Consider the following 22,023-nt stretch of genomic DNA (forward strand, 5'->3'; position numbering starts at 1 on the left):
AGAAAACAATACTTTTTCAGTTAGGGGTTTCCCTGATATAGTCATGCACGATTGAGGACAAAAAAAAAAGTCCACTAATTTGAGCCAATTGTTAAAATTGCACAAAAATAGCCACTTTGAAACAAGGCCAAGATTTCTATCAAGTCATGGCACAGTTTTGTGCAGTTTTCCTTTTACACTATATAACATGTAACAACAATATCTGAAAGTAGGTCATCACTCTAGCAACCAGTAGAGGAACAGGGTTACTCCCTGTACAGTGACCTACTTAGCAGAAGTACATTAGAACTGCGTGTAACCAGTCCTGAGCAGTTATGGCTACATGTCAATGAGCCACAACTGCACAGCTTCATAAGAGGAGACTACCTAAACCTGTTGAAACTCAGGTAAGTTGTTTAACCACTGTTAAACAGTTTGACTACCTACACCAGGCTTCCACGAACTCCCGCCCTCCAGATGTTGCTGAACTACAACTCCCATGATTATATGAATTAAATAGATGGGTTGAGAATCATGGGAGTTGTAGTTCAGCAACATCTGGAGGGCCGGAGTTTCGGGAAGTCTGACCTACCCACTAAAGGGTACAAGGACACCCCAGGTAGCCACTGCTGTGGGCTGTAGTGGTTATGTTTGGAGCGTTTCATTAAAAAGAACTGAAAAAAAAAATGGGAAAATCACACACACACACACACAAGCATTTGTTTAACATGACTCGCACTAAATGGCAAAAAAAAAAAAAAACTTCTCATGGATGGAAAAATGTTTGTGCTATCTTACACGAAGACCCATTTTGTGTTTATCATGTAACAGAAGCAATTCAACTCCTGGCCAGCGAGATACAGGAAGAAGAGTGGCACAGCCATGACATCGGTGTAAAAATACTCGATTGAAAACATTTTCGGATTCCTAAAACTAATTACAGCAGTCACCAGAGTGAAAACATTGTTTACTGCATTTTTAAATAACAATGAGAACCTAGCTGAACAAAAATAAATAAATAACATTTAAAAAAAAAATACTAATTAATGAATATACTCTGTTGTATAAATAGAAACCCTATACCAATGCTAATGCATACAATTTTTGTTGCAGTAACCCACACTAAAGCTTTGAGTCCGATATCAGTGTCGATTACCCAGTCATTGTATTAGACATACAAATACATTATCTCAAAATAGAACAATAAGTGTAGACAGTTTGTACTCGAGTACAGAACATTTAATTTAAATCTGTTATTACACTGTAAGGAAACATTCCTCTGTTCCACAGGCAAGGACAATGAATTCAGAATACAGCCAGGCTAATCCTGGCTCAGACATTGACCTAGGTCACTGTTCCTTTCGCTCTTCCAGTGGCTTAAAAATTGTGTTCTTGAACAATTAATTCAATTACAAGATACATTTTTGAAACAGAAACTCATGGAAGGAAGGATTTTAACGAAGCCCTCAAGGATACAGCTACAGTAGCAATCCCCACATAGATGGCATAATTAGTTCTCGATTATAAACATTTAAAATAAGAAATAGAGGCTTTAACATTATATAGAAGTATACAAAACATAGCAGAACACCCTTTTCATAAATCATGCATGTATTGAAATTTGAATGAACTAATGACCCGCCATTGACAATGCGGTTGCAGCCTTCTCAGGTTTCGGGGGTTTCTCAAGCTGGGGGGTTAAACACAAACATTAAATACATTTGCGAACTATACTTCTGTACAGTACCTGTGTATACTAAGGCAACATGGACAATAGTAAAGGGCATACTATAGGCATCAAAACAAGTTAAGCTGAATAAAGCAGTTTCGGTGTGTAGTTCATGCTACTGAAGTCTCCCTGCTCAATTCTCTGTAATTTAGGATATAATCACTGTTTATGCAGTCCTAGTCACACCTCCCTGCATGTGACTTGCAAAGCCTTCCAAAACACTTCCTGTAAAGACATTAATGTTTAAACTGCCTTCACTTCACATTCTGTTTAATCTAGAATTTATTCTTTCCTGCTGTTAACAGTCTTCATGACCGCACAGGATCTTTCTGTGTGTGGTTAAAGTTCAATTTACAGACCAGGGTATAAAAACCTCTGAAGCAAGTTAACCCAGCCAGGGGAGTTTTGACTAGGGTGGCATAGACAGAAACAAGAGTGATTTAACTCCTAAATGGCAGAGAACCGATGAATGGAATCACAGGGGCATGATCTATGCAACAACAAAAATGGCTTCATTAAGCTGTTATTTTGATGCCTATATTATACCTTTAAGAATATGGGTAGTCCTGATAACAAATGGTTGGCTGGTTGACTGCACATATCCATATGTGACAGTTTTAAGACAGTATCCCCCGTTTATTAAAATTTACTTTAAAAAAAAAGTTATGACAAACAAAAAGCATACACTGCAATAAAGCAAGGCACAGCAGTGTACACCTTGTAAAGGAATCAGAGGGCGTTGCCTTAGAGTCAGGAAGAATATAGTTCAGAGCATGTTAACAGCAGGTACCCGATCAACGTATCTGTAAAACAATTAAACTATACTGGTTTAATCCCTTCTCGCCCAAAAACGGAAATTGTCCGTCAAGCTTGTCCTTGCGTTAAGGACCCTTGACGGAAGATTTCCGTCATTTACTAAAGGTAACCCCAGATTGCGCTGTCCCTGCAGCTGTGATCACTCTGACAGCCTGGGGTATTGTTATACTCCGCAGATGTAGCCGAACACAATATGGGGTTCTGTGCAGGAATAGCACACACCAGCTTTACGAAATACACAGTACAAAAACCTAGTTATATGTGTATTTGACAAAATACAAAAAAAAAAAAAACTCCAATATTTAGCAGAGATTGGCAATGAAATGGCTACGTTAAAAATGTCAAACTAACCTTAGGTAAATAGTCTGTGATATCTACTTTATATAAATATATACTTTTCACTGGCAATTTTGTTTTCTGTGATGGCTACTAAACCTACAAGACAAACATACCAACTTCTAAAATAGCTTCACATTGAAAAATTTTTTACTCCTTGTATTTTGTGTCCTGTAACTTTAAAAATAAGCTGAAATCCTACACATATTATGTAGTCTATAAATCCAGACACATAAATGCATCACTTTTCGTAAGCTGCACATATTATGCACACACTTATTGCCAAAACTGTGGGGAAAAAATATATATATATTTTTGAACCCTGTAGGTAACAGAGCCTCTTTAGTAATGTTCATATGTCACACCGAACACATGTAAAAACAAATATAATGGATGCTGCAAGCAAAGCTCAATTTACATTGCAAGGCTGCATATATCAAAGCTAATTTGTTTTTGTTTTCTATGCTGGCAAAACTACTTAACAGTCAGGAGTTAACACTGTATCTGGTGACCATAAATAACCAATTTGCGGTTTATACTAAAAGCACATTAGTTTACCAAGCACATGATGCACCTAGATGTTGGGAAGGGGATATTTAGCGTAAAATCAAGTACAGCCACTACATTATGGATTAGGAGAGGAAAAAAAACAGTGATGAACAGATTCTATATGGAATACAAACAACAGGCAGAAATCATTGTAAAGCTAAATAGGTAACAAACAAAACACACAAGTAGATTTAAAAGGTATATTCTAAGCACCAAAAGAGCTGTTGCTTAAAAGGGACACTAAAGACATCCATACACATCATTTCAATGAAGTCATCTGGGTGCAGTGGCCTGGATTGGCTGAGATCATCAAGACTATTATGCAGAGACCAGTACACCACAGGATATAAGCAAAGTAAAACGTATCTTTCAAACCCTCATATGGGGGGCAGACCAACTAAATAGGTAGGTCAACACTATAGCTTTAGGAATACAAACATGTATTCCTAACGCTATATAGTGTTCCTTTAACTCCTTAGTGACCAGACCGCTTTTCAGTTTTCTTACCATTAAGGACCAGGGCTGTTTTTACATTTCTGCAGAGTTTGTGTTTAGCTGTGTTTTTCCTCTTGCTCATTTACTGTACCCACACAGATTATATACAATTTTCTTGCCATTAAATGGTCTCTTAAGATGCCATTATTTTCATCATATAATGCTCCGGTGCGGTCCCTCTCTCCACCTTAAAAAAAGTATTTTACAGACTGAAACGTTGTGTGAATTTGTAATTGCTCAATAAAGCAACAGATGAAATTTACCTTGAAAGACTCCTGAGTGCGCTCTACTGGTAAAAAAAATAAAAAAAATTCAAGAAATAGTAATAGTAGCACTCACGGTCTTCAGTTTAAAATTTCTTCTTTATTTTGCAAGAATTAAAACAAGCTCCAGGATCAACGTTTCAGTCCTCTCTCAGGACTTTCATCAGGATCCTGATGAAAGTCCTGAGAGAGGACTGAAACGTTGATCCTGGAGCCTATGTTTTAATTCTTGCAAAATAAAGAAGATATTTTAAACTGAAGACCGTGAGTGCTACCATTACTATTTCTTGTTGGATATTGAAAGTCCCAGGGTGAGCACCCGGCAAGTACCTGTTAAATTTATAGCCTGTGTGCAAGGATTTTCCATTGTGAGAGATATATATATATATATATATATATATATAAATTAATTTTATTTATTTTTTAATATTATTTGAAAACTGTGTTTGAAAACTGTTTTACTTCTTTCACCAGCAGGGGTATTGCCTGTCAGTTCAGGCAATCCCCTTCTGGCAGCACTATGGACACCTCTTTTAGAGCGATCACCTGGCCCTTGGGTGTCCTAATTTGCCGAGGGGGGACTGTCAGACCTCCCCAGTGAAAAACACCGATCGCCGGCGGGGAAACGGTAGCGATCGGGTAAGTACATGGGAATGGAGGGAAGGATTAATTTTTTTTATTATTAAATTCTTTTTTTTTTTATCTTCACGGCAGAGCAACAGTAGCCTGCCTGATGACTTCCAATGCTCTGCCTCACTGCTGGGCGTCACATGGGGCAAGCCGGAAGTGATCACTCCAGAGAGCGGTAGCCCGGCAGTAAGGGGGGGGGGGGGGAATTGCAGGATGCTTCGACATCAAAGCATCACTGCAATACCATCAGACCGTCTGGAAGCGAGAATGTAAGCTCATTGAGCAGGACCCTCCACCTCTCTGTACGTCCAGTTGTCTGGGTACAATTACATGTCTGTTAGTCCACTCATTGTACAGCGCTACGAAATCTGACGGCGCTATATAAATAATAAAATAATAATAGCTGCCAGTGCTCTAATTCGCCACAGACGTTTCAGGTACGTGCGCGGTCCTTAAGGACCTTTTTTGTCGGACATACCAGATATGTCCACAGTCAGGAAAGGGCTAATTAAGCAGTTTTCTTGTACAGTGCACAATGGTATACATGCCCCTGCAGTCTCACTGCTCAATACTATGCCACACCTCCCCTAGCTGTAACTCATGCAGCCTACATGAGTGAAGAGAAAAAAAAACAAAAACACACACATACATATATATATATATATATATATAAAAATATATATATATATATATATATATATATATATATATTTTTTTTTTTTTTTTTAATTAGATCTTGCAGCTCAGAGTGTTTACATTAGACATTTTCATCTCCTGCTCCGTTAATTGTCTGAGGGGGAAGCGGCCTATAACAACTTCAAATATACCAAAACCACTTTGTGACAATGGAATACTAAAAGGTTTTAGTATTACAAATTTTTTGTTTTTAATGACCCTAATTAACCCCCCCTCCCCCCATCCCACGTGTCTACATGGGTTCTATCCCATGCCCCTTTGTAGAAGAGCATTAGGGACCTGATGCCCATATGTGGCAAGTGCATTCCTATGGAGCTATATGCACAAGGCGATACAAATGCCACATCCCGGGATATAGCTGAATGAACTTATGTTCATAACTATTGGATATCGGTTAACTTCAAGATTCTATTTAGGTCAGAGACACACAATAAGGGTTATTCACTGGGCTACAAAATACTTCACAAATTAAAAGAAAGAAACACACACACATACTTGTTATCATTCACTGAAAAGCAATTTCAAGTCTCACAGACTAATAGTTTTATTTAAAAACACCTCACCTAGGCAAAAAATAATGGGGGTTTAGTTACAGTATATGGTCATACATTGCATAAACCTGCCACAACATCAATGTACCCCATTCTTGGCAGGTGTATTTAGATAGATCGATACACACACACACACAAAGCTGTAACTTCCAAAACAGTATTGTGCTTGGAAATATTACTTGGAAGCTTTATCAAAATTAAATGACATTTAAGTATTGAAATCTCTCTGCATCCCTCTAGTGGTCAAAAAAAAAAGCTACACACAACTTTCAACATTTTTAATATAAAAATGTACATACCTGTGAAAAGTTCCAAAGTGCATACAATAATGGAAAATTTGTATTTTGCGTGTTTCATTTTTTTTCAATCAATCCCAGAAATACATGTTCTAGAGATCAGCACTGTATTTAATAACCGAAGAGGAAAGTTGAACATGCAACTTAAATATAACAAATTCTAAATTTCTATGCCATTCACGCCAGACTGACCAGTGAGTTATTCGGATTGGGCAGCAGTCATGTGACCCCATCACCTACCCTTTTTTCTTGCTTCTCTGGGCCTTAATGATAAGGGGTACGTTCAAACTTCTCTCTCATTTACTTTTTGGGCAGTATTTTGTAAACCTGGGGCTGCTAGCTGTGATAAAGTGAAGAAAATAAATAAATAAATAAATAAAATAAGTTACTTGGCTTCCTCTACAGAGTACAGAAATCCAATTTTCAAGGATTTGGTGTCATTAAGGGTTAGTTTATATACACAGCCATTTCATTTTCCAATCTTGGAATTTCAACATTGCTCATGTCTAAATTTGGGGCATTTTAGCAACTCAATAAATTAAGGGACACTATAGGCACTGTAAACGCATAATTTCATTGAAGTGGTTATAGTATCTGCAATCTCCCAAACACCATTTCGGTGTTAAACCATTTTTAAATGGTTTGGTGCTTAACAAATGTCTCCGTCAGCCCACCCCCAGTGTGTTGCATGGGTGGATGAGGAAGCATTAGCTCAAGTGTTTTTTTTTAAATTTTATATTTTATTACAAGACATCATATATAAGAATATAAACTTAAGTGGCTTATTTTGAACCATACTGGGGGTTATTTCCCCCCACCTGTTTCTTTAAAAAGTATATTTATGTTTTGTGCACGATACTACATTTATGAAATTAACGGGAGAAAAAGTATGTGCTACAGTACAATAAATCCTCAACTAGCTCTGAAAAATCCACAAAGTACACCAATTAGCTACACGAATATACATTAACCATGTATTTAGAGTGTTAAATTTACTTTTTTTTATCATTAATGCCGTGTGTGTTCAAGTTCGGGGCATTTTAGAAATGGTTATCCAAGCAAAACCAAAATTATCGAATAAATGTATCAATTTTCAACAACCCAAGTAAAGTAAGTTTACCCACTGACAAAATGGTCTAGGCAACAATATTTTTTTTCCATCCCATGGAAAGTGTAAACCAAAAAAAACAAAAACACTAAAACAAACCCCAAACACGCTCGAGATAGAACAAAAACAAGAACATATGGTATGGCCCTCAGAGATAGTACAGATAGAGACTTTAACTGAAACATAAAACATCAGGTGACCTACAAAGTACTGTGGATGAACCTTCTAGCAGTAGAAGAGACACTGAAATGTTTTGTATCAACATATTAATCTGCCTTTTTAGCACCCGATTACCCACCCTATATTGACACTAGCTACACAACATCTCCATAGACACATTTCCTAGAATGATTTTAAAAGCAAATAGGGCACTCGGGCTTTTTATACAATTTGATGTTACGGGGCACAGGTGTCTTTGCACTAAGCCTCTTTTCAAGGAAAAAACAAAAGGCAAATAATGTTGGCGGGGGAGGAGGGGCTAATGCACATGTTCAACAATCTTATTGACAGTTGCCTGAACCTCAAACTAAAACTAAAGGGCAATATTAATGTTACTTAAAGCGCAGTTGCCATAGGACACCAAATTATGTTCTGATAGAAGGGCAGAGCATGTTGTCCTCACCTACCACCCTGTGTCACCAACATTTGCAGCAAACCTTTGAATGTTTACTTTATTTTCTTTTTTTGTTTTATAAAGAAAAACAATTCCGGGCCTCGTCTGTCAGTCAATGCATTGCGTACAATTCTAGAATGAGAATGGATCAACAGGACAGGATCAGTGTAACAGTCCTATAGGGGCATCAATGGCTGCTTGACCACTACAGTGCATTTTCTCCAATTTCATGGATAATGTTTATAAAAATCTGTATAATGCACCAACTTTAACTTCAAAAGGAATTTACAAAAACAAACTTCTGAAATTTTTTTTTGCAATATATTCATGCCCCCTCCTAGTTTTAAATAAGTTCTCGTTCCACAAATCTCAGCACATATCAGCTTCAACCACAAAGCTGGAAGTCATCCAAATCAGACCTACGGTACTTTAGTGGGTGCCCAGCCAGACCACCATCTTACACAGCACTGGCTATGAAAGTTTATATCTAACTGATTCTGCTCTTTAAGCAAGCTAAGGTCCATGCTTATTTTCAGTGCAGTAGGTCTTGAACAGTCTGGCAATCAGAATATTATTACTTCTATCCTCAAGAAACATTTGACACTAGGACTATTTGTCCAATCTAATCTTTATGTGCTAGCCCTCTGCATGGTGGACATAAAGACTACACTTATCAATGGAATTTTAACTGCTTGAGTGGACTTACAACTTTATAAAATGATTACATTTTCCTGACAACATGACACATTGTACAAATACATAAACAAACACTTGACAAGTGTCACCACGGGCAACACTGTGGGAAGATGAGGCTACAGTCTACACCTGTTCTACCTCTGCTTATCTTCCCTGCATAGTGGGCATATATTTTTTCACTGTAGATACAATTCTACAGGTTTCAGACTGACCAGCCGGATCATGTGAGGGGTGGGCCAGGAGGTAGTTATGTGGCCCATTAGTTGACTGAGATTGCCACATTGCTGATGCATTTATATATTTTTTTTCAATGGTGAACCCCACCTCCGCTTGAGTTTTAGAGGGACCTAGTCTATAGCACCCTTCGAATTTGGAAACTCTACATGAGGGAAAGATTGAGAAGAGAGTCTATGGATACCCACTGTACTGATGGACTAACTTCCATAGGCTTAGCACAAGCTTGGAGGGTTCAGGTCCACCCTACTCTAGCTCCTTGAAACTGTGAAAACCATAGACATGTCTGATTGTATTTATTCAGATGCAAGGTCTGAATTTTAAATATAAAAAAAAATAAAAAAAGATAATTGCATTGTAGTTTATTTTTATTTTGTGTAAAGCAATTCCTATAGAATGTGACGGCAGATAAAAACCATTCGGCCCATCTAGCCTGCCCAATTTTCTAAATACTTTCATTATTCCCTGGCCTTATCTTATATCTAGGAGAGCCTTATGCATGCTTAAAGGGAAACTCCAGTGCCAGGAAAACAATCAGTTTTCCTGGCACTGCAGGTCCCCTCTCCCTCCCACCTCAGGTAGCTGAAGGGGTGAAAACCCCTTCAGGTCACTTACCTGAGACCCCGCCGATGTCCCTCGGCGGTAGTTTCGGGTCGACGTCGCTCCTCCTTGTAATCACGTCAGCCGGTGGGTGAGACTGATCACGCCCGCCGGCTGAGGTAACCTAATGCGCATGCACGCGCATTAGGTCTCCCCATAGGAAAGCATTGAAAAAGATTTTCAATGCTTTCCTATGGGGAATTGAGTGACGCTGGAGGTCCTCACACAGCGTGAGGACGTCTGGCGACGCTCTAGCACAGATAATCTGTGCTATGTGTCAGGAAGTGACCTCTAGTGGCTGTCTAGTAGACAGCCACTAGAGGTGGAGTTAACCCTGCAATGTAATTATTGCAGTTTATAAAAACCTGCAATAATTACAGTTGCAGGGTTAAGAGTAGTGGGAGTTGGCACCCAGACCACTCCAATGAGCAGAAGTGGTCTGGATGCCTGGAGTGTCCCTTTAACCCCTTAAGGACCAACTTTCTCAAATAAAAGGGAATCATGACATGTCACACATGGCATGTGTCCTTAAGGGGTTAAACTCCTTTACTGTGTTAACCTCTACCACTTCAGCTGGACGACTAGTCCATGCATCCACTACCCTTTCAGTAAAGTAATACTTCCTGATATTTTTAAACCTTTGTCCCTCTAATTTAAGACTATGTTCTCTTGTTGTGGTAGTTTTTATTCTTTTAAATATAGTTTCCTCCTTTACTGTGTGGATTCCCTTTATGTGTTTAAATGTTTCTATCATATCCCCCCTGTCTCATCTTTCCTCCAAGCTATACATGTTCCTTTAACCTTTCCTGGTAAGTTCCTGCAATCCATGAACTTGTTTAGTAGCCCTTCTCTGATCTCTCTCTAAAGTATCAATATCCTTCTGGAGATACGGTCTCCAGTACTGCGTGCAATACTCCAAGTGAGGTCTCACCAGTGTTCTGTACAATTACATGAGCACTTCCCTCTTTCTACTAATACCTCTCCCTATACAACCAAGCATTCTCTGCTGCTCTATTACATTGTCTGCCTACCTTTAAGTCCTCAGAAATAATCACCCCTAAATACCTTTTCTCAGATGTTGAGGTTAGGACTATCAAATATATTTTTACATCCAAGATGCATTGTCTTGCACTTACCCACATTAAATGTCAGTTGCCACAACTGACCATTTTTCTGGTTTACCTAAATAATTTTCCATTTGGCTTATCCTTCCTGGAACATCAACCCTGTTACATAGCTTAGTATTATCAGCAAAAAGACCTTACCATCAAGACCTTCTGCAATATCACTAATAAAAATATTAAATAGAATGGGTCCAAGTGACTAGACCATGCTTTGAATATACTCCATTGACTACAACCCTATGTTGCCTGTCACTTAGCCACTGCCTTACCCATTCAATAATATTGGAATCCAAACTAGAAGGTACAAACATGCCTCAAACATAATTTACATATGCATTGAGTTGGTGACATATACACATACACACACGTCACTGATTGTAAGAGGATGTCCCTAGTACATTAAATTACAGACTGCAGGTATTACACCATTCTGATCATGTATATATAAAAAAAAAAAATAATAAGTATTTAACCAGGAAAGGTACATTCTGGGGATGCTACCTTAAAGCCCAACTCATTTTATCTACTTCAGAAGGATGAAGGAGCTGGGAGTCAACCCTGCTGGGATTTGAACCTGTGACCCAAGTGTTGAACAGATTTTACTGATGATGTATTCGCCACGGAGCTCTCTCACCAGTAAATAGTGATTACCACCATTTAACAGGTGTTTAATATCAAAAGGCAGGACATTCATATTCCTTAACCTTTCTATAAACGTGTCTTTCCTCAAGGATCAGGTTATTAAAGGCATCTCTTCTAAGCGAATCCATGTTGGTTAAAAATCAATCCTTCCAAAACATAACAGTTTATCTCCCTTCTATGGCAAAACCCACATTTTTTTCAATCTGACTTTAGATTAAAGGTATGCTATAATCACAAAACAACTTTAGCTTAATGAAGCAGTTTTGGTGTAAAGATCATACCCCTGTGGTCTCACTGCTCAATTATCGGTCATTTTAGAGTTCGTGCACTTTTTTTTTTTTTTTTTTTTAAATACAGCCCTAGTCACACCTCCCTTCATGTAATATGTGCACATCCTTCCTAAAAACACTTCTTGTAAAGTGAAATCAAATGTTTACACTTCATTATTGCAGTCTGCATAATTTAGAAGGTCTTACCTCTTGTACTATAATGTCACTTGAATTGTGCAACTGTTAACCCTCCGCCACAAGATTGCTGCCATGGCATTAGGTTTGTCCCCTCTGTCAATATTTACATCACATCTTCAAATTTGACACTTCACTGTTAAAAATATTGATTATGTTCACCAGTTTCCACACAGATACAACTATATAGCAAACGTGTTGAGTTGATATCCCATAACTATAGAAGGATTATTGTGAATTCTGTTTGTGGGCGGAAATCTGTTTTTGGTTAGAACAGATTGAGGATTTTGTGTGCACTGTGAACAAATATTTGCCAGTTCTTGTACTTAACCATCAGTATAATGAACTTTTTTCATGGTCAGAATAGAATAAAAAGGTAGTGCTAGGCATGGTAGCATTTTGGGTTCTCTCCAAGTGATGTCCGTTCTTTAAAGTAACCAGGAGTAGATTCATTGTAAGAGTATGAAGTGTGGATTTATAGTTTTATAGATTTACAATTTTGCATTGTTTTCTATTGTATATGGTTTCCCAGTACCATTGTTTGCGGTTCTATTGATTATTGTGTACTTTATTATTTGGTGCAACCTATATTTCTGTTTTTTTTTTTTTGTATTTCCTCTTTGTGGGTCTTTGAGGGAGTCCCCTTACCCTAGGTTTGCTGCCTTTGTTCAGTTATTCAGAGCTTATCCACTCTGCCGATTGCAGTACGATTTACAGAAGATTGTAGCCTGTATGAACCACTTAAATGATCACATGGGCAGCATAAAAACAAGGCTAGAGCAGCACACATGGGCCTAACTGTTGAAACCCTGTGAGCCACTAAGCTAGCTGACCATGTGACCAGCACAAAAATAAGGCTGAAACCACATAGATGGACATGATTGGTCAAGAGGTGTAAATTTGTCATCCTTCACAGGTCACAATAACTACTGCTGTCAGGTTATTGTATGAAACCCAAAGTGCAGAACTTGCAGAGGTTGACAAATAAAATAAAAGTCCAAAGCAAACAAATCCAAGCAGGGAGTAAGACAGTCCAAAAGTAAAATATTGAGGCATCAAGGTTCAGAAGCATTAGGGCAAGCAAACCAGGAAAGCAGAATAATCAGGTAGTTGTAGGGATGTACCGTAGCACAGAACAACTGAGCAATGACAGATCAGTTGTTCACGGTTTAAATAGGGTGCCTAACTCTATACACACACCTCAATACCACCCTATTGGTAAATGGGCTGTCAGAGGTCTGGGGATGCCATGGGAGTTACAGAGTTCCAGTCAAACCCAGAGTGCTGTCCCATGCCATGGAATGATCGTGTACATCTCCCAGGAGACACGACTTAAGTTCAGAGGTTGCGGCCCTCTTGTATTCACGCGTACAGGCAGCCACTTCAACAGGAGTTGAAGTAAGTTGTAATAACTGCACAGAGTCAGCCTCTAAATGAGAGTTGTCCTGCAAGGCCAGTGTGTACTACACATGCTCGGCATTACCGAATGCTTCACAGCTTCAGAAGTGAACACAGCTTAGGTCAGGTAGTGACTCTCAAACATTATCAGGGTTATTCACTAAAGTGAGAATTCAACATGAATTTAGAGGTCAAAATTGCTAAAATAAAACCCTCTCTAAGTCAACTATGTTTTCACACAGCTACTCTGGTCTTAAATTTTAAATTCACTTTGAATTCTCACTTTAGTAAAGAACACTGTATGTGTGTTATATTTGTCCAATAAATCCCAGTAGAGTACACATACATTGTTAAGTTTGTGGTCTGCTGTAGATGATGAGCATACTTTAAATGAAACTATGGGATAAAACAAAACACCACACCAAACCAATAAAGAAAAACTAAAACTACAAAACAAACAAAAACTATATAACATATTTAAGAAAAATGATTATAACCAACTTGAATCACAGCCAAGGGATGTGTGGCTAGACATGTATACACAGAATCTAAAAGAGTGATTTAACTCCTTTTGAGGAATGAGACTACAGAGGCATTATTCACACATCAAATATGCTTCATTAAAAATCTTACATAAACCTTTTTAAAATTATATATTTTTTATATACTAGTTTACAATGCCCTACTTGGCATTAGCAAATAAACCCTTAAGAAGCTTTAAAATTAAAAATGAACTTACTCCAGCACCAGATGAAGTTTACCGTGCTGGTCTACAAAGCCTCCAAGGGTGGAAGCTGACTACGTTTCAGAGAAACTGCTATGTTTACATTAGGGGTTAATCCAACCTCTAGTGGCTGTCTTCCTGACAGCCGCTAGAGGCTGCTTCTGCGATGCTGAATGCGAAATTTGCATCCAGCGTGCAGAACGTCCATAGGAAAGCATTGAGAAATGCTTTCCTATGGACTATTTGAATGTGCGCGCGGCTCTTGCGGCGCATACACATTCTGCTTCACTTGGGAGCTGATGTCGGTGGGGGAGGAGAGGTCACCAGCGCCGAGAGAGCCCAGCGCTGGATTAAGGTAAGTGGCTGAAGGGGTTTTAACCCCTGCAGCGCCAAGAGAGGGGCACCCACAGGTTGAGGGGGTCCTAAGGATGATATAGTGTCAGGAAAAGAAATTTGTTTTCCTAACACTATACTGATCCCTTAATGGAAAAAACAAAACCAAGAACATCTGTGTTCTCCCGCTTCTTTGATTTGTGTGTCCTGTCAGTGATTGGATTGAACTGGATTGTGACATCGCTTGTTGAATTTTTAGAATACATTTTAAAAGAACAAGGAGCGTCACATGAAAAAAAGTCAGCAAAAGTAAGATCATGTCAAAGTTTGAGTCAATGTTACTTTCCAGAAAAGGTGATAGTTCTGCTTTAAAGTCACTGTGTGCGCGCGCATTAGGCCCACCCTATTTATATATTTAAAAAAAAAATACAAAAAACAACCAGCATTTATACAGTGCTTTCAGGTCTGAGTTTTCAACATGCTGGATATCCTCATGCAAGCATGAGTATGTCCAGCCAAATTTCCCAGAGTCAAATTTCATGAAATTCTAGAAGCCACTAGAGGCAGTCTGAACCCTTTAATGTAAACATTGCAGTTTCCCTGCAAAGTTTTACACTGCCGGTTAAGGAGGGCAGGGACAGGTGCACCCAGACAATTTCAATTAGAGGAAGTGGTCTGGGTGCCTAGTGTCCCTTTAACCATAAAGTGGTCTCCCTGCCTCCCGTCAGCCAACTCGCCTCGAGGAGCTGCACTGATGGGTAAGGTTTGCCTTGGGCACTGGTTATAGAACCATAGTGTGGATCGGCCACTGCAAGTAATAGCACTTTCATCTGAAGTTATTTTGATGCCAAACATTAATTCAACATAATCAATGCAGGTGACAAGGGGGCAGTCCCCTTGGAAGTTGTAGTTCTACAACAGCTGGAAGCCTACATTTGGCCACCCATGTACTAAAGCATTAAATACTTATGAGCCTGGGAATTTAACAAAAAAGTCAATTTTCTATCTCGGCTATCTGGGCTAGCAATTTGTAATTCTCAATTATGCATTGTTTGGTGACTAACTCCTAAGATACCATCTTTAACCATGTGAGATATGCAACATTCTGCAGGGGTTCCCAGCCAAGTCCTCAAGTACCCCCTACCAGTCCAGGATTTAGGGATTACTTGTGTCTAAAAAAACACCTTAGACACAACTGGGTAAACCTCATTCCGGGACTATTAGGGGGTATTTGAGAACAGGGTTGGGAACCACTGTTTTAAGGGATATGCAGTTTCTGTAGGGTCTTTCTCTATACATCATGTATTGTGGTTTCTCACTGAACCAGAAAATGTGGAGAGCTGATAAGGAAACATTTGTACATGTTAAGACACAGTATCATTGTAAACATTTTTCATTTAGTTGCCAAAACTCTACAAATCAGTTTAGAAAATGTGATTTTGCAAGAAACTTATAGTTTCTTGGAAAATCACTAGGGACAAGTGTTTTATGCTGTTACATTAGTTTACAAATGTTGAGACTCAAATTACTTCAGCCAATGCAGTAATAGTATAGGGATAGGAAACCTTCCACACTCCAGATGTTAATAATGCTCCTACACCCATAATGCTGGCAAAGCATCAAGGGAGGTGTAGTCCAAAACATCTGGAGTGCCGAAAGTTGCCTATGCCTGTAAAGTATATTGAACACCATAACAATAAATGTGAATTTCACTTGCCTCCACCTGTTGATGCCCACATTTGACGATCCAGCAAACCATGGGTCCAGAATATAGACACATCTGATGGTGTCTGCTCCATTTATACTCTCCATCAAAGCTGGGTTATCATGAAGTCTCAGCCCCTTCCTGAACCAGTGGACAGCATTCACCCCCATTGTTCTTTTTTTGTATTAAAACACACAAAAATAAAATGTAGTAAAAGAAAGGGAAAAAAATGAAGTCAATGAACTCACAAGCAAAACAAAAATTGAGAAATCAAGTCCAACTGAGGCTCATAGTGCCCAGTTGTAATAGATAGAGAATGCAGCAGGAGAGGGTTTATCCTCTACGACTCTCTTTAGACGGGGTATACAATAAAGGGTCTCCTTGGATGTGAGTGGAGAGCAGAGGTTTCTCTATCATGTTGTGCCGTCAGAGCTCGGAACCAAGGATCCAGTATTTGGGGGAGCAGGTCCCACTCACAGGGAAGTTAGTATTGGGGGGGTGCACAGAGTCAATAGAACCTCACTAACCCGCAGCCAAGCGGCTTCCGACTGAACATTCCAAGTCCGCTCTCCAAGCACACCGCCAGACACATCACCTAGCCCCGCCCACAGCCTTCCGATTGGCTCGGCGGCCTGTCACGTGTCCAGCACCGCTCACGTTTCTCTAGTGTGTTCGCTGCGATGACGTATCCCCGTGGTTTCGGGCGCTCGGTTTAATGCTCTTCTCCGGCCGCCTCGCACTCGGCTCCCGGCTTTATTACCGCCACAGAGTCCGACCGCGCGGGTTATAGCCGTGTCCCGTTATTCGGGCTGTTTTAGTGAAGACATGTGTTTGGGCAGTGACGCAGTTACCCCGCCCCCCCTGTCAGGCGGCCCCGCCCCCTGTGTGGCAGCAATGCCCGGATGAGCACGTTGCAGAGCAGCTTGCCGCTGACGGGCTGTGGGTGCGCGCGCAGCCACTGTTGGTAAACGGGAGAGGCGGGGCTGGCGGGACTCGGTGTCCCGCCGGGTGTAGACCGTGTTACACTGTGAGTGTGGGCTAGAGCCGCTCCCCCCGGTAACAGGTCCCGAGCGGTGCCCGGTAATCCCCTCACAGCTGTCACTGAGGGGGCGGGCGGGCTCTCCCTATAAGGAGCGGGCAGGCAGCGTGTTATATAACGTGTTATTCACTCCGCAATACCCTGCCCTACATACGGTAACCGGCTGGCACACACACACACTCTCACATTATTATTATCAGAGCAGCTATAGTGTAGCTGGGGGTTTGTGACATGGTTTTTAGCAGTTGGGTTTGTTTTTTTAGAGATATCTGGGTTACCCACCAAACTCGAAATTGTAAAAAATCTGAATGTCAAAATTGAGGCTAAAATTGTTTATCTGGAAAAAAAAAATTCAGGCCAACTGGAATCACAGCTGCACTATATATATATATATATATATATATATATATATATATATATATATATATATATATATATATATTTCTTTTCAAATTGTTCTTGTTTTAAAACCGTAAAATAATTGTACATATTGATAATAACAAGTAGTGGAATAATGTAACAATTACAATAATAGTAATACAATAAAAACAAAAACGAACTAAAAAAAAAGTGAAAAAAAAAAACGGGGCTATAATACGAGTTTACATGCATATTGACATTTTTTTCAGATGGAATGCAAATTACTTCTGTTATGAAGAAGCGTTAAGATAAATTCATTCACCGAAGGTGTAACAGGTGATTTATAATACTTTGGCATTGCCGATGTAGCTGACACCAGAAGGTGACCCCACATAATTCTTTTAAAATGCAGTAAATTAGCAGCAAGTTTTTAAATAAACAGAGACTTGGAGATAAAACAATGTTGAATTCTGTAATACTATTAATTAATGGAAGGGTATTTTGGCAATATTAGACAATCCTAGGGCATGACAAGAAAATATGAGCGAAAATCCCTATTAGGCCGCAGCTTCTCCAACATTTATTTGTGGAACTAAGGTGTCATTTAAAAAGCTTAGATGGAGTTGGGTACCACCTGTAGATTAATTTATAACGAGGCTCCAGATGGTTAACACATTGTGTAATGCCTTTCAACGTAAGAAGGAAGTCGTGCCAGTCATCTATTGTGTATACCCCACCCAGTTCACTCTCCCATTTCAACATATAGTCCAATTTGGGACCTATCTCCCCTGCAAAAACATTGTGACAGAGAGTGTAATATCTTGATTTGTGTTTTCTAAGTTGATTGAAATAAGTCTTTAATGTATATATCTTCATGGGTTAAAGGCCTGCCAGGTTAATATACATCTATATTAACCAAAAAGTACAAATACACAATCTGACGTTCTTTATAAAATATATGCATTTATTCTACTTCAAATGCAAACAATAATATACTTAACAGATGGTATTTCGTAGCGACGTTACAGATAGTGAGAGACCTTTTTAAGTAGTCGTCTTTGTATCATCAATTCAGGACACACCAGGAGAGGAGAGCGAATAGTAGAAGAAGAGAACGTGGTCCTTTGTCCTCCGTTACTTATAGGCAAAATTCCGTCATAACTTTAATTTAAACACTGGCCATGAAAGGAAACTCCCTATATAAGGACACTGCTCTCAATCTCCCTATACAGCACATGCCAAAGTCCTCATGTTACAGAATAGTAAAATAGCATCTGTTCTTAACACATTTGACATCCATACCTTAATATGTATTTGAATCGGAACATATAGAATATTTAATGGTATGTTTTCTGCCAGGGTCCAAGTGATAGACTTTTTCTAATTTTGACATTTCCAATTTCTTTAAATTCGGATCCTGGTATGAAACACCAAAATGTTCTTTAATAGATGTTACCAATCTCTCACGCATGGGGGCATCGAAAACGCTTAGGCCGAATTTCTCTCTAAATTGATTAAATGGTAAAAACAAGTTATTAGATGATTACAAATCATTAATGTGGGAAATCGAATGGGAAAGCCAATATTCAGCATCCAAGTCGACAAGGCATAACGCCATGCAGTCTGGGGCGTAGCTCTGGACCTGGCGGCATTAGGATGGATTTCCTTGAATAAAATATTCCATACCTTAAGGGTCATTTTAGTAGTGGGAAACATCTCTGACAATCATGGGTGCTGCGAAGGAGGCAGCCACAGTTAGTTATTAATTAAGGGGACATTTTAATTGCCTCCATCTCAAGCCACTGGGGACGACATTGTCCAAATTAAATTTGATTGCCATTGCGGTGTTGGTCGCATAATAATAATAATGGATAAGGTTTGGCAAACCCATACCTCCAATAACCCTGAGCTTTTGTAAAACATAATTTAAACCTACTTGTTTTTTTGTTTTAAATAAATGCAATAAGGGGGGCGTGTCCTGGATCCAAAAGCGAGAGGTCGCATGCACTGGCAGCTCCGCACTGTGCTGCCTAAAACTGAGCCATGTTCCACAATAAAAGAACTGAAACAACTAATCTCACTTTTTTGTCCCGCGGGCAGGACAGAACAAAACTGCTGCGGCACATGAGACAGACTAAGATGGCGCCGACAAAGAAGTGGACGGACCCAAGGGGCCGCCAAGCCCAGAATTCCCGCTCACACAAGCGGTGATGCAAAACATGCTTGATGACATGTTGGCAAAAATGCTCCAAACCCTGCAAACGTCTATACACTAGTTCCAAAAAGACCTTCACAAGCTTGGCACAAGGACATCAGCCATAGAAGACAAAATGGCCGAACAAGAAGAGGCGCACAATAACTTTAAAAAAAAACTTTTAAAATTATGACACCAAGCTAGCGAATATCGAAGACCGGGCCCGGCGCAACAACCTCCGCATCCGGGGAGTGATGGAGTCGGTGGGCACCAGAGACCTGCAGGCGTATGTCACGGGCCTCCAGACCTGCCACAAGATTTACTGCTTTTGGACAGAGTTCACCGGACGGCGAGGCCTTTCTGCCACCAAACACCCCAGAGACATGCTACTCAGAATGCATTCCTACCACGCAAATAAAGCGGTTCGTAGGGGGAGCAGAGCCACAAAAGAATGGCCTGAGAAATACAAAGGCATCTCCATCTTTGCCGACATATCCACATTTACCCTAAAGAAACTGAGGACTTATCAAGACATCACACCACGGCTATGGGAGAATCATCTGCCTTACCACTGGGGTTACCCTGTCAAGGTGCTGATCCAAAAAGAGGGGAAGACAACTGTGGTAAGCACCACCGAAGAGGCTGAACAGATCCTCCGAGACAGGGGCCTCGAGCAGCGGGCCTCTCATGGGAAAGCGACTGAGCAACTGAAAACCTTCCCTGAATGGAAGAAAGCGAGAAGCCATTGAGAGTCTTTTTGGGACTATGTCTGCACACTGGACTTAAGAAACAGCAAGTACCTTAGACCCTGAATCTATTAACATAAATTGCTGCACCTACCCAGGGGGTACAGTGAGACACTCGGTCTCCAGAGGTACCATACATATATTAGTTAAATAGAACAGATCCCCTTATACTTTTCTTCATTTTAACAAAAAAAAAGAGGGGTAACAGTTATTATAGCCAGGAACAGGGAATACGCGGGGCACCTCCATCTTAATCAATAAAACTGTCTCATTCCAGGTGCACTGCCTGTAACGATCACTTACCTTTCCCCGCCGGACCCGCACAGCGCGGCGTTCTCCTCCAATGCTTCCAGGAGGCGGCTCGGTCCTTCTGACGCCAGCCGCTCGGAACACGCCCATTTTTATGATGGGGCGCATGAGCGCCGACGTCAGAAGAATAGTGCCGCCAAAATTCAAACGTGGCCATGCTCCTGGACCTTTTGGGGGCGTGGCTTTAAGGTTAAAGATCCCACACTATATAAGGGCTACCTTGGCACTTGTCAGGTGCCCTAGTGTGGTTCTTATCTGAGTCCCCTAGCGCTCTTTACTCCTGACTGTCTTTTTTGGTATTTGACCCTTGGCTGTCTCTCCGACTATCCTGTTCTCTGGTTTCCCATTGTTTGGCTTGGATTATCGTGTGCCCGTCTTCTGTATTCCCTCAACCTCTGTCTATTCCTTTAACTATTCTCAGACGCTAGTCCGGCCACTCTAAGGTCCGGTAAACGTCTTCCTCTGGGTTTCACGCTGTGTGAAGGGGTCACAGTCGTGACATTACACTAGGGCCATGGACCCTGCAGGTGTTAACCCTCTTGGGCAGCTACCTGATGACCGGTTTGAAGAACTGGACCATCGCATGGACCAGTTCGCTATTGCTGTACAAACCTTGCTAGCACGTTCTGCCCATCTCCAACCGGAGGAGCAAATCTCAGCCCATAGACCTCAGGAACAACCTATGGAAATGGTTGCTGTGGGTACTCCCAATCACACAACCTCCCCTCTCCATTACGGGGGTGATCCTAAAGGTTGCCGGGGTTTCTTGAACCAAGTTAGTATTTATTTCGAGCTTCATCCGTGAGCATATCCTACGGATAGGGCAAAAATAGGTTACATAATCACCTTGTTGATTGATTAGTTTGGGCGAATCCCTTATGGGAGAACGACAACCCGATAGTGTTTAACTATGCAGAATTTGTCGCAGCTTTTAGGAGGACTTTTGATCCCCCAGGGAGGAGGACTAATGCTGCCAAGACCTTGTTACGAAGGCGAGAGCCGAAACGCGTATAGTGATTGGAGAGAGATTGGACTTTCTTTATGTGGGACTTTTTACCATATATATTTTATTCTGTTTTATTCATTATTTTTTCAATACATTTTGGTGTAACCCCCTACATTCTGCGTCCTGAATGAAATTGGAGGTACCAGATACAGATTGCATTGGAGTTCCTGCAAGAAGTCCTTCTTTCCATTTGTTCAAGGCTTGAAGTTTGAGCCAGCTTATATAGTGGCTCTATATATGTGAGTGAGACCAACACCTGATGTTTAATTATTTTATTTTAACTATATTACCCTATGTCTTTCTTTCTGGTTTATTCCTTTAGATCGATTGACTGAAATTTGGTTATTGTTATTCATGTATTTTGAGTGCTCTCACCATTATTTGTATT

General features: G+C 40.2%; 1 protein-coding gene across 3 annotated transcripts in view; it reads right to left on the reverse strand.

Moving 5' to 3' along the window:
- The window catches only part of CRY1 (cryptochrome circadian regulator 1), a 39,009-nt gene extending 22,248 nt beyond the window's left edge, over positions 1-16,761 (reverse strand). For 2 of the 3 annotated variants that reach the window (XM_063447787.1, XM_063447786.1), the window contains exon 1: positions 15,994-16,761. In XM_063447787.1, the coding sequence (XP_063303857.1) occupies positions 15,994-16,151 (158 nt within the window). In that variant the 5' untranslated portion in view covers positions 16,152-16,761. The remainder of the gene's footprint in view (positions 1-15,993) is intronic. The other variant, XM_063447785.1, reaches the window with a different exon arrangement.
- Positions 16,762-22,023: the final 5,262 nt, after the last annotated feature.

Source organism: Pelobates fuscus, chromosome 3 (genome assembly GCF_036172605.1).
Source record: "Pelobates fuscus isolate aPelFus1 chromosome 3, aPelFus1.pri, whole genome shotgun sequence".
Classification (NCBI taxonomy): domain Eukaryota; kingdom Metazoa; phylum Chordata; class Amphibia; order Anura; family Pelobatidae; genus Pelobates; species Pelobates fuscus.